Raw genomic sequence first — 18,348 nt, 5'->3', positions numbered from 1 at the left:
ACAAGGAAGGCCAGAGTGGCGGCTGGGAGCTGGTTTGTCTCTGACCTTGTAGGCTTGAGCAGACACTGTTTGCACATCAATCATTTAGACAGTGTGAGGTCCCCTCCTCTCTCATCATTCATGAAGCACAGACATAAATTCTGGTCACTCCCTGGCAGTCACGGTCACCTCACCTGTCCCCAGCTGTAGACCAGGGTTGTACTGCTCCAGGTTTGGGGGTGATATTTTGTAGCCCTAGAGGTGGATGTTTCAGTCCCAGGGTTCCAGCTGTGTTGGCAGCTCATTCACCAGCACAGTTCCTCATCTCAAATGCAGTGGCAATTCAGTCTCTACCTCTCAGCTCAATTTCATCTGTGCTAATTTGAGGGAAATGGAGGCATCTTCCCCCACCGAGTTATCTTCTTTTAAATCCTCATTTAAAGCTTTACTCTGACAACTACAAACCATTCCCAAATGCTAAAAATGGATTTTTATTCAGCTGTTCTGTGTTGTTACTTCCTGCCATCTTCTCCTTTAATCCTTGCTCCAAATGCATCCACCCAGGCAAACATGTTGGGAAAAGTATTTCACTTTAGAGTACTTGGCACAGAGGCATTGGACCCCCAAGCTTTTTCCTCAGTGTGAGCGTGTCCAGCTTATCTCCAAAATGAACCAGTGCCATGTGCATGGCCATGGAGGAATGACCTGGCCCTCAGCAGGGAAGAAATGGTTACTTTTCTGCCTCTTTGGCAGGAGTTTCAGTGGAATGACTCACTGGGCCCAGGTGGGAGTGGAAGTGCAAGGACCCCATTGGCAGCAGAGCAGTTTGGGAATCCTACAGCAGCCACAGCCCTTGGCTTCTTGGAGCCAGGAGAAGTTCCAGCTGTGGCTTTACAAGGCCAGAAGCAGAAACCTGCTGCTGTATCCTGACTGAAGCTGCAGCCAGAAGAGCTCTGCAAAGCCTTGCCTGGGGTCTGGTGGAGATAGGAGGAGAGAGCTGGACACCAACTGCACTTGGCCATAGCGGAGTCCTTCAGGATTTCAAGCAGTGCACTTTTACCAAGATATTCTCTCTATTAAAAGTTAGTTTTGCCTGCCAGCTCCTGAATCATATCCAGCACTCTGAGGGCAGTCATGTCTCTCTCATAAACCATTAGTGGGTGAGGAATGCTGGTAGCAAAGCATGTTGTTGGCACCCCATGAGGACTGCAGTCTTTAGGACATACCTGGGAGTTCTTATGAGCTGGGAAGAGAGATAGAAATAGGAGGAGACGGGGAATTCAGAGCACTCTGGGAGAGGTGGAGAGCAAATTCAGCTTCTTTTAGCTCCAGCAAGCATCAGAATGCTCATCATGGAGCAGGATTAATCCTTGAGGTGAGTCCCACCTTCTCTGCTTGATGGCAATGCCTGGAGACAGGCACTTCCAGACAGTGACTCAGCCCATCCTACAACCTGTCCAAAACAGACAGGATGGATTACTCTGCGGAGGTGGCTTCCTCTGCCTCGAGCAGTATTAGATGTGGTGCCCAGCTTTCTGATGACTGAGTTGGCAAAGCTGAATCCCACCCTTTATTTTTACTGTGGATGGGGTAAAAGCTGCAGGAGAATGAACCATATGGCCTCCCTCGCTCTGTTTGCTTTGGAGCAAAACCATGTGCACACACACACACACACACACTTGTACATGTGTTTGTGTGTATGTTGCATAAATTCAAAGGGTTTTAATTTAAGTTGCAGAGACAAGCACAGGATACAGATGCCAGAATCCAGGCTGTCAGTGCATATCCACTAAAATATGGCAGAAGTTTTTTCCTGGGAAAAACTGACTCAAATGCCAGGGAGTGACAAAAATGAGACAAAAAGCAGAGGAAATGGAAGAAGGGGAGAGAGAGATGATCCCAGCCCCACATTTGGCCCCTGTATGAGGGTGTGGGGAAGTGCTGGGTTTCCTGGGCATGTCTGCTCCAGTTCCCTCCTGATCCTCTCTGCAATTCTAGCTTGGATGCTGTGTACACCAAGCTACTTCTGCTCTGTGTTGTTTTACCTTTTTCTTTCCTTTTCTTTTGGCTGAACACAGGCAAGAATGTCAAAAGGAATTTGTGAGCGCAAGGGAGGTGAGATGCAGTCTCTCTGCAAGTAGGCCAAAGCAAGATTATTTCTCCTCTTGCCTTGTTCTCAGAAGCAGCACAGCTTATTTGGGCCCAATAAATCCCTCTGAGAAAAGTGCAGTTTGACAGAATTGAAAAAAGAACTGAAAAGAGGGGTGATGTAATGGGAGAGGTCAAGCAATGTTAATTATAATCAGAGCTGTAATATAGATAATGAGATTTGGGGAGTTTTTCTTCAAATCATTGCCTCTAGACACCTCTGTCTCCTTTGTGGGAGCAAAGGAGGATGCTGTACATAGGGACCTGTTGTGGTCTTGTCGTTCCTTGCTTTAACATCCAGCCCAAATTTCCTTCAGCAGAGCTTGGCATGGAGGCCTGCTCGCACACAGGATAGAAGGCTCTCCATTTTCCCTTTCTGCTTACTTTGATCCATTTTTTGAGGGACAAATACTCGGGCCAACCTTGTTATCATGGAATAAATCCCAGAGTCCTTTTCTCTGCTGTAGTATTGCTGCCTGTGCACGTGTGGGATGGTTTGGCTGACTGAACTGAGAGCTGGAAACCCCAAGTTTTGTGAAGCTCTTGCTTTCTGACCTTGCATCATTACTAAACTAGCTTATGCCTTGGTTTTCCTCTCTGTAGAATGGGATTTTGAGTGAGGGTCGCTCTGAAGGGTGATGTCATGTATTATCTGAAGCATTTTTACATTACAAAGGGTGTTGTAAAAGAGGAGATGAGAGAGAGTAAAACCTTCTCTTCTTCTTCAAACAGCTGATACTTAGCCCAACTTTGCCAACTTTGTCCAACTTTTCTGTGGACTGCTAGACTGAGGAGAGCCTCCATGTTTGGGGCAGGAGTTCACCTTTATGGAGGTTTGTTCAGTGCACATCATGATGTGAACCTAGTGGGGCTCTCCCTTTCTCTTTGAAAGAGTCTTTTCCACCAGCATTTGCTTCAGTATTCTTGTCTGTAAAACGTGGTGGGACGTGAAGGAATGTTCCAGCTAAGCAAATGGAGGGATTAATCCTGAGATCCCTGCAGAGGAAAATGATTTGTACAGAGGACAGAAACAGGCAGGGAGAGTCTCCAGACCTAGCTCCAGAGTGTTTGAAGCTATGGGAAATATTCCCCTTAATTTCAGGTGGACTGGGAGCCAAGGCACCAGCTGTGAGGATTAGATTTGTTTGCAGTTGCATCATTGCATCATCATCTTCCATGCAGAATCCAGGGGGATATTGATGACACAGCTTGATCAGTCCTTTGAGCCCCTTTCCAAACTGTCTTTGCATAGCAACATCAGGCCCAGGCTTAACTGCTTTCCAGCACTGCTGATTACTTCTATATTTTTCCTGGAGAAGTCCTTCACATATTTTCCTGACAGGCACGAGAGAAACCTTTAGGTGCTGATGAGCCAACCATATTATTTCCTGCATAGCTTTCCTTGGAATTTGGAAGGCTTAATGGTGGCCAAAAAGGGGCTGAGCTGAGACTCTGCTGATCCCTCTACTTAGATATTGCCTCATAGTCCTCCTGTGTGTTTTGCATCCAAATATAGGGTATGTTTGCATGGACAGAGGCTGCTTTTGGACAACTTCTCTGAGTCTTACTCAACTGAAGTCTGTCTCCATGTGAACGCAGCTGCATGGCTGCTAAATCCAAGCTGGTCACACTGGGGGGAGCTGGACACCTCTGCAGTCCACCTCTTGCCTTTTTCTCAGTGGTCTGGCTTTCCCAGAACCCAGGATCCTTAACCTCTTTTGCTAAGAACTCTTCTTGTGACCAGCTTTCCTCATTCTGCTGCCTGTATTTACACAGGATGATGAACAGTTGGCTGAAACAAAACTGACTGGCAGGTAGAATCTGCATTGACTAGCCAGGACTTCTTTTTATATCTAATTAATTGAATATATTAACCTAAACATTTATTAATTGCTGAAACTACTCATTAGAGTATATATATAGCAAATAGTATCCCAATTATGAACAGAGAATGTGCATCCTTTGACATGTTTAGAGGGTTTTTTAACTTATAAATAACCTATTTTAAATATATGCCACTTGCAGCTTACTGCAAGTCTAGAGGGCATTATACAAACTCTATGAGGTTTTTGTTATTAGTCATAATTCACTGTCCCTTGAGTCAGAGCATGGTTCTCCCAGTCACTGGGAGCTTTTATCCTAATTGTGATGCCTGATTTTTAAGCTTAGTTAGGTCTAGATGTGCCTCACAAGCCCTTTTGGGCAAGAGTTGTTTTTCATCTCATATTTGCCCAGCCCCTGGCACCACAGAGATCAGGCCTTAGGACAGGGATGGACATCCCAATTTTCTTCATCAGCCAAACTGGCAGTGTAGAAATATCTAACAGATCAGTGAACATCTTAAAATTAAATTCTTACCCACTAAAACACTGACAGCTGTGTCTAATGGTCTCCTTTCTGTTCTCTTTCTAGACCAAAGAAGCTCTCTTCACAATTCTCCAGGACCTACGGCCTGAAGATCACTTCAATATCATCGGCTTTTCCAACCGAATAAAGGTCTGGCAGCAGGACCGGCTGGTGCCAGTTACTCCAAATAACATCAGGGATGCCAAAAAGTACATCCATAACATGTCACCTACTGGAGGTATGACCAGAGACATGGATGGGATTAATTGTGTTATCCAGTTGACTACAACAGAACAGAGAGTGGTGAATGTGGTCCTGGAGCATGTAGCAATGAAAAGACACTGGGATTTAGGTCATGGGACAAGGGGATTCCTTCATCTCCACTCAGGGTTATGTGTTCTTTATTAACATACATGATAGGAAGGTTTCCTCAGATCCTGCCCATTGCAGGGGGTTTGGACTAGATGGCCTTTAAATATTCCCTCCCACCAAAATTACTCTGTGATTCTATATACCATTATTAAACCCAGTTTGATTTCATTCTCTTGTTTATCTGGTGGCACCCTAGGAGTGGGAAAGCTTCCAAGGTTATTTCTTGAGGACACAGATGAAACCATATCCTGGAGAAGGACACACAGGACCAGTATTGTGCAGTTTTTGAAAGGCTCTGTTCAAGCAGGCACATGATTTTGTCTGGGCTGGAAACCCCAGAGATGGAAGATCCACTGCAGGATGTGGGATTGCCTTCTGCAGGGGCTTCTCACCTAGTACTGTCTTCTTGTCTCTACCAAGGAGCAGCCAAAATGATATTTAAGAATTTCTCAGCCCTTTTTGCTTGTGCCTTGTTGCCAGGAGGGACGAGGGCAGAGGAGAAGACCCCAGACCAGTGGCAGAGTGCAGGCACGATTTTTAATTTGATTCACAGGTCTCTTGTGAGGCTATGGACAGTAGTATAAAAAACCCCCAACTATGGTGAGGTTTGTAATCAGACATATTCCAGCAGCTGTGCCCAGAGAGCTGCAAAATGACCTATTCAAATCCTTCCCTGTGGAAGTAATCACAGCTGGTCGAAGGTCAGGTAGGGCCTTCCCATGGCTGCCCCTGAGCAGTGACCACTCCTAGCAGAGGAAACCCTCTGATGGAAAAACACAGCAAACAGGATGGTTGGCTGTGCTGTTTGTGTGCTGAGAGGAATTGTTCAGGAAGTGGTCAAGGGACCTGCCCAGTTAAACAATTACCAATAGTGGGACTAAACTCAGAGAACAAAGCCTTTTGCTCCTGAAGTGCCAAGAGAGCTGTGCAGGAGACAGCTGGGTTTGCCCATGAACCTGCCAGAGAACAAAAGTAAAAGGAAATGATTGACTGTGGTTCAAGAGGAAGGTGCAGTGATTCTCCACCACAGGTACTTCAGCTTTGTCTAACTCTGTGTTTTCCCTATAAAGGTGCTATTCCTTGAGTATCTTCCAGTGAACATGAACACACACAAAGAACACGGTGTGGTTACACTCCTGTGTTGTACTTTCACACCAAAGAAACGGGAGAAAAATCCTGCTGCTAAATACCCTGAGCATGTGGCAAAAGGCATTTTTCAGTGCTTGGTAGTGCTGTGATATGACTGAGTTTAAAATTACACACGCTGCTACATAGAATGGTTTTCTCCTCTTTCTGGGGAAAAAGTTCTGAAATTTTGAATCTGCCTGGAGACTGAGAGATTGTTAGGGTGCTTAGGGGCAGGTTTTTTGGTTGAAAATCATTTTGCAAAAGACAGAGTCAGGATTTTTGGACTTTTCAGAAGTCTTTGCTGCTTTCCTGTTCCTTGTCTTGCTGCAGTCACTGGAGCTGTGCACACTGAGTTTCTAGGTATGTGCTGCATGGTCAGACCTTCTATCACATCCTGTTGATAACCTTCCTAGATCTCCCTTTCTGGACGCCCAGGAGTCAGCTGTGTATGGCTCTTAACCCTTTTCACCTGCTTTGTTTTCTAAGAGCTGTTTTTAACCCAGATATGCTGATTTTGCAAAGGTCCCACAGCCAACCCCTCTGGCTTTGACTAGAAATACATGGAGAAAGGGAATACTTGTACTCATTTTCCTGTTTTCCCTTTTTTATTTTATTTTTTTTTTTAACACACCGTGGGCTTGGATCCTTTTCATGGCTATTCTAATGTACATCTGTTCCCTCATTTTCCTTGTTTTCTCCCTCCCACCCCACTTCAGGCAGTTCTGTTCTTCACCAGCCAGTTGTTTTGTGCAAACACACTCCTCAGCTAACCAAGCTCTTTCCTTTAAACTTTGTATCCCCCTGGGGTGTGAAGAACAAACCCAACCACTCATTTTCCCATTTGAAGGCTTTTTTCCTAACTCCAAATGCTGTGCCCTTCAGAAAAAATGAGCAGAACTTTTCCTAGTTCAGATATCATCTGGGAGAGTCCTGTAATTAAGTTTAACCATTTTTTTTTTTTGGTACCAGCCAGACATGGTATAACTCTGTTTACCAGGCTGATGGCTGATTGTTGTACATTGAGACATTCAACAGCAATTTCACGTGATAAACAGAAATTCATAATTCAATTCATAAGACCATAAACAGCTATGCCAATCTGGTGCTGAGTAACAGAGCTGAACTGAATTAAAGGGCTAGAGCAATTTCATGTGGAGAAAGGGACATCCTGATGTCCAGATAAGCTGTCACCTCACTAAAGGGAGCTTGGGGAAATTATTCACACCACTCTTAGAAGGGGAAATGAGCTCTAATCATTCTGGTACCTTCCCAGGGACTAATATTAACGGGGCTCTCCTGACTGGGGCGAAGCTGCTGAATGATTACATTGCTCAGAACGACATTGACGCCAGGAGCGTGTCCCTGATCATCTTCCTCACGGATGGGAGGCCGACTGTTGGGGAAACACAGTCATCCAAAATCCTCAGCAACACCAAGGATGCCATCCGGGATAAATTCTGCCTCTTCACCATCGGCATTGGCAATGATGTGGATCACAAGCTGCTGGAGAGGATGGCACTGGAGAACTGTGGCATGACGAGGCTTTTCCAGGAGGATGAGGATGCAGCCAGCCACCTCAAAGGGTTTGTTCTGCTTTTCCTGTTCTTTGGGTTCTCTGGGAAAGCATTTTGGGATGGAAAATCCTTTAAAGAGACATGGCAAGACACTGGAGTTTCCCTGAGGCTCAGCTCTGGCTGGGAGAGGCAGAGTATGATCAGATACTCTGAATGGCTTCCCAGAAATTTTCTTCTTCTTAGCAGACCCCCTGCGTTGTACTGGAGCTTCCCAGCCCCTCAGAACAAGGCATTTGTTTCCCTAATTCAGATTGTTGTTTTGGACACGTAAACCCAGAGAGTGGGGGGCACAGGTCCCAGCTCCTCACAGGTAAATGGTGGGGGGAGAGGATGCATTTCATACATCAAATCAACAACATAAACACCATGGAGGGGATCAGGAATGAAGATTCCAATTTGGAACATAAAATTATTTCTTTATTTTTTGAAAATGATAACCTTTTGCCCAAACTCCAAAATATTTGACTTTGAAAAAGACACAAAGATCATTCCCGGGATAACTGTATAGTCACTTAATTCCCTCATTCTTTGTGACCCAAACTCCTCACAAGTTTCCTGCAATCCTCATCCTTCAGTAGGACCAGAGATTATGTTCCTCTTTGGTGATCAGGGAGCTGTAGTCCAAGGGGAGATCCTGGTAAGGAACAGCAGAAAGATACATGACCACAGCTCTGACCAAAATGTCTGGCAATGTGTCAGTATTTCGAAATAAAAATGTTTGGCTTTCACTCCCAAAATGTTAGGTTTTTAACCACAAAAGCTGAAAAGAGACAGTTACTAAGTACTGACCTCTCTCCTGGCTCATGCCCCTGGAGCAATGAATCCAAGCACTTTCCACCAGAGCTTTGCCTTCTGTGGTGGTTATGTGTGGACAAGAATTCCTTCTAAACCAGATTCTGTAGATCCATATGTCACTCCACCCATGTCATTTCCTCCTCAGGACATGTATTTTGGAGAGTAAGTGGAATTCCCTGGCAAATAGAGGATGTTCTGATTGATTGGGCTACGGGAGCCCAGCACTGCAAGTACTTGTTCAAACGCCTCTCTGTGATGAACAGCTCACTGTTTATCAAGCTCAGTCATGGCAAACCCATTTGGCATCTGGTGCCAAAATTATACAGAAAAGCACAATCACTGCTGGAGGCCGATTCAAACCTCGGTTGGAGGGAAAACCCAAATGGGTGCCAATGTGATTTTTTTTTTTTGTGCTCAGTGGGTTGTATTTTTATACAGACACTTCCTTGAATTGTACTGTAAGAGAGGTTGTGTATCTCCACCATTTGTTACAACTCAGAAGTTAATTTACAGAGAGTTCTCGAGTTTAATTCAGTCACGTTCTTAAATCTGGGGAGGTCTCTGCATGAAGGACACTGAGTGCTCAGACAGACTTTAAAAGAAAGTCAACCAATTCAGGCTTTGGGTTCCCTTGGAGAGAGAATAAAGCAGAAAGGGTGACTTTAGCTTCCAGACAATCTGTTTAACCAGATGTGTCAAATAAATGCAGCTTGAACTAAAAAAAGGGCTGAGGCCAATTCTTTGTTTATTTACCAAATTAAACTCAAATGACTTGCCAAGAGATGAGCAGTTTGGCATTTAAATGGGAAATATGGAATACTTGGAGCAGCTTGGGAGGAACCTTCAAAAGCACATTGCTGTAGGGAAAACACAGCACCGTAAACTTGGGCCTTGAGCCTTGGGAAGGTTTTCTGGGCTGTCCAGAGCGAGGTGTTTCTCACAAGTGTGGCAGGTCACGTTAACAAGGCATTTTAAGGGTTAACCTCCCTGATTCCATGGAAGCAATGCCTTGCTCCAACAGAAAATCAGCCACGAGGTAGTGAGCTCTCTTGTGCCAGGCACCCTGTATAGAGTAGCTAGAATTCCTCCATTCCTTGGAAATGTCCTTTTTATGGGGTCATGGTGAGATTCCTTCTTGATTTTCTTTCTCTGTTGGCCCTCAGAAAACTCTATTCCTGCCTGTCCTACACTGACCAACCCAATCTAGGGGCCTTCCAGAGATTCAGAAGCTTTGGTTTGGATTCTCTTCGGCTTTGAGGGACCTAGCATTTTGGCCTCACAGTTTCTGGCTCTGGGATACCATGTGTAATACCACTAGAAACCTGTGGGTAACACCATCTTGTCTAAGTACATTTTTTAATAACTGGGGTGCTTTCTGTGAACCTTGGAAGCCAAGAATTTACTTTTAATGTAAACACTTAAGTGATCACAAATACCTCCTTGCAGAGATCTGGAATCATAGTGGAAGGGAGGGGACTGCCAGGCCATGCTGGGATGGTTCTGGACATACCTAAGAGACTGTTTAGATGCCTAAGGAACAGTGGGCACTAAAATGAGGCAGAGAATAATTTTGGTTTACAGGGACCTCTGGAGATCCTGTATTTCAACCTCCTGCTCTGAGAAGAGCTAACTTCAAGTTTAGATGAGGTTTCTCAAGGCTTTGTCCACTCAGGTTTTGAAAAGCTCCAAGGGCAGAAACACCCCCACCCTGTTTCTCTGGGCCCAGTTAGAGGGGATGTGGTAGTTCAATTTGGCTCCTGATGGCTCAAACTGCTGCCTGAATGATTAGGAGCCCTTTTAGATAACCTGACTGTGTCCTTGGCCACGTACAAGTGCAAAAGTGTGTTCACACAGTGGTAACAGTGAGAAATGTGTCTTGTTTAAGGTTCTATGATGAAATAGGGACACCCCTTCTCTCCGACATCCGCGTTGATTACCCTGAAGAAGATGTGGAGCAGGTCACCCAGAACTTCTTCCCCAACTACTTCAATGGCTCTGAAATTATCATAGCTGGCAAACTCATCAACCGCACCTCGGATAAACTCCACGTGGAGGTGACTGCCAGCAATTCCAAGAAGTACATCCTCCTCAAAACAGATGTGGCTATTGACTTGCCGAGCAGGAATGACATCAGAGGTGTCCCCGGCCTGGAGGATGGCAAAGGGGATAATAATTACATCGAGAGGGCATGGAGTTACCTCACCATCAAGGAGCTGCTCAATTCTCGGCTGAAGAGTGATGACAGTCAGGAAAAGGACAATTTGATGGAGAAAGCCAAGTCAATGGCCCTGGCTTACAATTTTGTTACCCCCTTCACTGTTCTGAAGATGAAAGAGGCTGGACTCCACTCAGAACCACCTCAGGAGGAGTTTATCAGCCCTTCTACTGATGGCATTGGAGAAAAGGTGCAGAGCCTACAGGGGCACAAGGCCCCACCAGGTATGAGAGAAGAATAACCTTGTTCTGGTAAGAAATATTCTTGCATGGGCAATGTCTCATGGCTGACTTTGGCACGGGGGTGATTTAGACAATGAACTGAAGGGTAAAGATGAGATTTTCATACCAATTTTGCTAATTATGGGCTGGGTAACCCTAAGAAAGCCTTTTAGGCCCCTCACTCACCCCTTTGAAGCACTTACTACTCTGCAGAAACCACTGGAGAAAAACTGGTGTTCTACATGAAGTTTGAAGTGGCTGCAGGAATATATCCCATAATCTCTCTGAATAATATTTGGGGAACATCATTATAATATGTCTCTTCCTGCTGCTCCATTAGTAATTGTAACAGCCTTCCTTCCCCACTTCTAGGTATACGCAGGGAGCACGACAAACAGAGAATTAAAATCTCCAAAACTTCAGGTCAGTGCCTGTTTTCATGCCTTTAATAATGCAAAATAATAGTGGCTGATTTATGGAAACCTCAGATGCATATCACTGTGGTATAACCATCCTAGTGACCAGCCAAAATTCTGTTTGTTAGACCTACAGAGTAGGGAGGAAAATGAAAACAAAACCGAAATACAGAGAGGATGAATAATGAGAAGGAGTTGTGAGCAAGGCAGGTGATCTATAACACTTGATCCTCATGTCTGAGACTTCTGTAGGTTAGGGGAGAACAGAAACACATTCTCTCTGTATTAGAAATAGTCAAAAAACCTTCTATAAAGTAATTATGCTGAAACATGAAAATGTCGTTGAAGATGGAAAAAAGATAAAATTCTATATAGTATTTTACAATTTTCCTGCACCTCTACTTAACTTTTCAAACATTAAACACTGAAGAATAAGTCTATATCAAGAATTCTGACTTGAATTTCTCTTGATAGGGTCAATTTTACCTTAGAAACTAGGATTTTTGGCTTGCCTCAATAATGGCAGATGTCTGATAGTTGATGATAGGTCAAGGATTGTTGAAAAATTAAGACTGTGGGATCAACAGCTGCTGTTGACTGCTCCAATCTGATACCGAGGGCCAGGAGGGGTCAGTGTGAGGTGCACCCATGCAGCAGCCCTTGGTTAGAAAGCACATTTCTGTGTGCTCTGGGGGATGTAGCCTGCCAAGAAAGTACGGAGGAGTTCAAAACACCTACATGATAATTCCCATAAATCACTGAAATTATATTCCAGGAAGAAAATATCCTGATTTTTACCTAGACTGTTTTGGGTTTTGAGTTGTCATTGAAAACCCAACCTCTTCTGGGAGAAAAACAAAATAACCTTTGTGATAAACAAAGCAAAACTTGGCATTTCCTGGCAAACTCCATCTGACCCTGTAAAAACAACAAACCAGGAGGACTTAGAAAAAACAGGGACAAACACACTTTAAAGAGTTTTGTTGCAATCTTGGACGCTGCACTTTTGTGCAAGCCTCTCACATTTATTATCTCTTTTTCCATGTCTTCTCAGCGGATGGGGACCCTCACTTTGTCATTGATTTTCCTGCCAGCAAGTTCTCTGTCTGCTTCAATATTGATGGAGAACCAGGGGACATTCTCCGGCTGGTCTCTGATCACAAGGAATCTGGTGAGCAGCCAAGTCAAGCAGTTTCTTGCAGAGGAAAACCGAAGTGTAAGGCCAGCCCTGCAGCAGTAGGACCAAGCACAAGGTGCTTCATAGGGAAGAAAGTGATAGGAAATGAGAAAAAGTTTCTTCTATGGTTCAACTTCACCCAGTTACAAAGTCACAGCTTGCAAATAAAAGATTTGGACTCACCAAAATTGCTCTGCTGTGGGAATTTCCCTCTTTACTTACAGTACTGCTGTTTGGTTTAGGACAGAGCAAAGCACCCAAACAGGCTCACCAAGCACCATGGCTCTTTTAGTAAAGAAACCACCAAACTGGCTAGCGAGTCACGACACACATGTCAAAACCCACAGGATTCAGGATCTGCTTTACCCAAGCCAGCCTGATCCTCAGGGGCCCAAAGTGTGGTCTGATCCGATCTGGAATGCTAAGCAGGGCAGCTAATAAGCAGATTATGTCCTGAGCAGGGCAACAGTGGGAGAAAGGGGTGTTGAAACCAGAAACAATTCACAGACTTGTTTTACAAAACCCTACAATAAAGCTGTAAGGATTCTGTTCTGTGTGGCAGTGGTCTAGCCCCCATATTTGTGTGTTCATGTCTGCCTTAGTAAGATGCAGCTCCAGGCAATGCTTCCCTTCAACTTCTTTCACAGACTGTTTGTGCTACTGCTTGAATGATTTTGTGGCTCAAATTGCAGAATGAGCTTGAGCAAAACAGACTCTGTAGCACTAGAACTTTGAGTCTTTGAAGACAGAAATTAGAGATCCCATCAGGAATGATGGGATATGGAGCTAATTTCATCTCAGCGTTAATGGTTTGGGTTTAGCTTGTGTTAGCAACAAGCCTCCTCAATTGTCACCGTTCAGTGTGTCTTTAGAGGCTTGTGGGAGGTGAGTCACTGTCTTATGGACAGTAAGTCACAAAAATTATTAAAATGACTGGGAATCTTACTGTGGACATCTAGGCTTTAATTGACTCAGTGGGATCTTCACCTTAGAATACTCAGAAGTGGTTCTTTTTGTGGCATTGTGTACACTGTATGAGGATTAATGGGGCTGGGGGCACCTGCCTGCAGAGAAGGCCAGCATTTCTGAGCTTGGGTAAATTTATGTGCTCTGTATGAGGTGAAAATTTTGTAACAGACTGATTATACTCTTTTGAATAGTGGTAAGTGAAATAATTGAGCACGAGGTGGTGAGCCTGCATGTCCTCAGTCACAAGCCTTGTGTCGTTGAGACAATAGACCTATTCCTTCTGGGCCCCTTCCAGCTCTGACTGTTCTGTGATTCTGGGATCCTGGGTTCCAGCTTTCATTTACTGACTGTTCTCCTGCAAGGTGTAACTGTGAACGGGCAATTAATTGGAGCTCCCGCACCACCCAACGGCCACAAGAAGCATCGGACTTACTTCAGCACCATCACCATCCTCAGCAATAAGCCAGAGAGGTCTTACCTGGAGATCACACCCAGGAGGGTCATCCTGGATGATGGGGAAAGGCTTGTCCTGTCCTGTGGCCGGAGTGCTGTGGTGCGAAGCAGGAGCCTCGAGGTGTCCATCTCTGCCTACTCCAACATCACCGTGACGATCCGGGACTCCATCAGCTTTGTCATCCTCATCCACCACTACAAGAAGCCAGCTCCATACCAGAGGAATCACCTGGGGTTCTACATCTCCAACAGTAAAGGCCTCTCTTCTGACTCCCACGGGCTACTGGGTAGGTGACAGGTTCTCAGGTTCAGAGCTCTAAATCAGACAAAAATGATCCTTCCGAGCGGAGACAGGAAAAAGGCAGGTGGGGATTAAGTTCCCAGGTCCTCTCTCAAACAACTTCTCTATTTTTAGTACCTCCTACTCCTCTCCTGTCTTTTCCTGTATGAGCTACCTCTCCCTATCCCAGCTGTGCCTGGTTTTCACATTTCCACTCTTTTAATGATTGTTCAGTACAGTTACTATTAGAATACAGTACTTGATGGTCCCAATACAGAGACAGAAACCAAATCTTCCACAAGAACTTTTTATGGCCCGTTTTTTTCAAATGTCAAGTGAAAGAAGAGCCACCCTACCTTTTGAAGGAACTAGGCTTTAGGTAGGCTCAGCCAATGAGAAGTAATAATGGTTTTGGTCACGTACGGGTGCAGAACTCTAAAACTTTTACCATAGTTTCTGTGTCACTCAGACATCCCCAGGTGAAGCAGGAGGTGATCCCTTAGGAGTGGGTTTTACACTCAGGCCAGTCTCATGCACAAACCTCTAAATCCACACTTAGGTTTGGCCTAGAAGAACTTGCTCCCAAGAAGGCAAGGGAAGAGAACTTGAGGCTTCAGGCCTAGAACTTTTTGCTTGCTGATGGGTATTGTGTGGGTTATTAACCTCTAGTAACCATATCCCACAGAAGGGACCTTACTACTGGCACCTAAAAACGCTCTTGAGCTCTTTAGTGTACTTTGACTTGTGGTTAAAAAAAAAAAGGTAGGGTTTTATTCTAACCTCTGTGTTTCTGGGATTTAGAAAAGAATCACAGGAACAAGATTCATCCTGTTGTTGCAGAGAAGCCCTTTAGAAACCCGTAAGCTGAGAATCCTCCAATGTGTCCTACCAAGAAAACCACAAACCACAACAATTTATAAACAGGCACAGATCAGCCAGTCATGGACTCTTAACTTTATTTTGCCTTGCAGGTCAGTTCTTGAACCATGAAGTTAAGCTTCTTCAGGAATCTCTAAACACACATCGTCAGGAGGCTGCGCAGAACCAAACGGAGCCGTTGAAGGCAAACCCTACAAACACCCTGAAGGTGAAGGGACGGCTCGTTCCTGTCGTGTGGAAGCAGAGGAGGATCTACAATGGCCAGCAGGAAGTCAACTGCTGGTTTGCCAAAAACAACGCAGACAAACTGATCGATGGGAGCTATAAGGACTATCTGGCTTCTCATCCTTTCGACACAGGGACCAGCTTTGGGACGATCAACAGCCTTTAAGACCGGTCACAACAATGTGCTGCGGCAGCACGTGTGACAGCAGGTCCCTTCTGAAGCCTCTATTAGGCAAATTATGAATATTTTCTTACTTTTTGGTGCCAAAGAAATCAAGGATTTTACCCTTGAAAATCAGCTGTCTCTCTTTCATGCTAGATGAACACTGTTCATCAAACTCCTGAAGAAAAAGAAGGCTGGGGTGAAGGGATGTGGTTAAAGGCATGATTGGTGCTCTCCCAGTGGGGAGGGAGGGAGAAATAAGCCAGTGAACAGTGCAGAGGCTGCTGGCCCTAAAATAAACCCATGCAGGGATCTGTGCAATACCCCCTGGGGCTGGTGAGTCACTCCATGGGAGGCACATCATACAGCACAGCGCCTGTTGAGGTGATATGCTTTGCAAAGAAGTGACTTGGAGCACCTGCTCCAACCTTGGTTCATGGGGAAAGGAGAGAAAGACAGAAAGAGAGAGGAGAGGTGGGTGGATATTCACCTGCAGTGCCCCATTAGCATCAAACAAAATCAAAACCTTAAATCAACAGGCCAGAGGAGGTTATTGCTTTCCTGGTTAGTGGGATGAGGTCTGCATTTGCCACTAAGCATGATGTTCTCTGAACCACTACAGACCCTTAAAACAGTAGTGAAAACCTTGATGTGGTTTATTGCTGTCTTGGTGCACAGGCTGTGTGCTTAAAAAGCACCTCTGGTCCTCAGCAGCAACAGGAGGGGTGCAGGCTCCCAATCCATGGAGCAGTTAATTCAACGTAATTCAATTTAAATAACATTGCAGGGTTAGTGATTTCTTGAGTCTTGACTCCCTCAGAAAGAAACAAAGTTCCACTGTGAGCTTCCAACAGACCTGCCACGTCCTTGAGCATCACATCCCTTCTGCTCAGCAAAGATTAAAATTTCCTAAGGGATGACAAACCAGAACCCACGACAGCTTGTGAGCCTACAAAGCAGCCTCTTGAATTTCGGCTAGACGTTTCTAGCTGCTTTTGTAATCAGGGAGGAAGTCTTTATTTATTCCAAATTGTCAAAAAATTTTCATCCCGATTTCCCCTGGCTTCTTCTCCTTCCTTACACTGCAGGAATTTGTGCGCAGCAGGAATTTGGCAGCAGGAGGTTACAGAAGGGTCTGCCAGCCACCCCCACTGCAGGTGGTGCTCCAAACCCAAAACTGCAAGGCTGTGGTGTATTTTAAAGTGAGGCATCACTGAGCAATGCTATAGATCAGCCACAGGGGAGTTTTAGCAGAGAACTTGTCCAAAGAGGACTTGACAACCACAAAGACATTTACATGGCAAGGCCAGACTGAGCTCATGTGCACTCTGCCTTTCCAGAATTGAGAAGGAGGGAGGCTGGGTGTGGAAGCATCTCCAGGAATTAAATTATATCCATGTGTTAGAAGAAAACAGTTGCCAGAGACCTACAGAAATAGGTTCAATCCTGACTGATTTTTTTGCATATTTAACAATTAAATCATATTGTTGCTGTAGGAGCTCCAGCTGCTGGGGGTGGGGTGGTGATTTTCCAGTTGCTTGATCAGCTCGTTAGAGCTGCAAGCACCGTGGCAGCAGAGCAGGTGCCAAGCAGGGTCTCTTACTCACACCATGTGCTGCCTGGAAGAGGGAAACAGCTAAAAGCACCGAGCAAGATTTAACTGCACTCTGGAAGATCCTTACAGAGAGCTCAGTTAGTACAAAACTCATGCCAAGGCTCATACTTTGGAACAGAACATAAAGAAGAAACTACTGCTTTGGGCCCTGCTATCTTGAGAAACAGCTCTCCTGCGAGGGAGAAATGAAGGCAAGACCTTCAGCACAGTTCTGTGGAATAATAGCAGAGGCTTAATGCTCTGCAGTTTGCTCATGGGCCAGAAAGATGAGGAAGAACAGCTGTGAAGTTGATGTCTCTGCCCAAGAAGACAGTAGGAAGATCACCCACAGCCCACATCCAAACAACCTCCCATTTCACTAGCACAGAGTGAACAGGAGAGTGGCAGTGGCTTTCTAGACACTCCAGGGTTTGGCAGGTGTTTCCATACTGTCCTTACAGACCCCTTCCTTCTCCTCCCACATTGTGCTGTCCATGTGTATTGCTAAGGGGAGTGACTGGCTTAGGCTCTCCCGTCATCTCTTCTGTATATAGATATATGTATATAATATATATAAACACACACCTACTGCTAATAATTCAGGTGCATCATTGCTCCTCTTTCTCCTCCTCCAGCCAAGGAAACGCATTTCTGTCAGGGCCTGAAGATAGCAATGATCAAGTCCAACTTCTCAGCGATATGAAGCACCTGGAGCAATATACTCAAGGTCTCCTTAAGGCTCCAGTTATCCATTTCACAATAAATATTTTACAGTGAACACTGCAGTGAAGCTTTCATTTGGCAAAGATAAAACAAGCTTTGGAGCTAAGGTTGTGCGTGTTTTATGCTGCTGGACAGGCTCACGTTACCAGCTGACTGAAAGAACCACTCACAAGTTAACAATAAGTTGGGAACCAAAGTAATTTCAGTGGAAAATCAAAGGTCAGTGATGTTCTTTAGTCTCTATACACTTGGTAGGAGGCAAGAACAGACCCTAGGGTTTTACTCCCACATTACAAAGAGAGTTTAACCACAGACTTTAAATACACTAGAATAGGACATGGGAAAACAGTTTGTGCTCCTGCTGCCCCAAGAGCAAAGGCAGGTCATGGACTGTAAACTTCAATATTTTGGGGCATCACAACACTTCCCTCTCTCATGAGGGGGAATACATTCAGGCTTGGTATTCACAGCCCTTCATGCTAGCCCAGAGAGCTCCCAGACCTCCACTGCAACAACTGCATAGAGATGGATTTGTTCTCATTTCCAAGAGTGTCACAGAGCACTTGGATTCACAGGGATATGGCTAAAGATTGCACTGCTCAGACAGCTCAGGAATGAGGCTGAGCAATCACTGTGGAGTGCAATGGAAAGAATTGCACAGCACTGTTTCAGGGATGGGAAGGGAACAGGG

The 18,348-nt window shown here is 45.0% G+C and overlaps 1 protein-coding gene across 1 annotated transcript in view; it reads left to right on the top strand.

Annotated features, from left to right (window-relative positions):
* The window catches only part of ITIH5 (inter-alpha-trypsin inhibitor heavy chain 5), a 45,162-nt gene extending 27,410 nt beyond the window's left edge, over window positions 1–17,752 (top strand). The window contains 7 exon segments of the mRNA XM_069034563.1: window positions 4,540–4,711; window positions 7,247–7,556; window positions 10,228–10,781; window positions 11,151–11,201; window positions 12,249–12,365; window positions 13,703–14,080; window positions 15,045–17,752. Coding sequence (XP_068890664.1) covers window positions 4,540–4,711; window positions 7,247–7,556; window positions 10,228–10,781; window positions 11,151–11,201; window positions 12,249–12,365; window positions 13,703–14,080; window positions 15,045–15,343 — 1,881 coding nt within the window. The 3' untranslated portion in view covers window positions 15,344–17,752.
* Window positions 17,753–18,348: the final 596 nt, after the last annotated feature.

The sequence above is a fragment of the Aphelocoma coerulescens genome, chromosome 1A (genome assembly GCF_041296385.1).
Source record: "Aphelocoma coerulescens isolate FSJ_1873_10779 chromosome 1A, UR_Acoe_1.0, whole genome shotgun sequence".
Lineage (NCBI taxonomy): Eukaryota > Metazoa > Chordata > Aves > Passeriformes > Corvidae > Aphelocoma > Aphelocoma coerulescens.
This window is presented reverse-complemented; position numbering and strand designations above follow the sequence as displayed.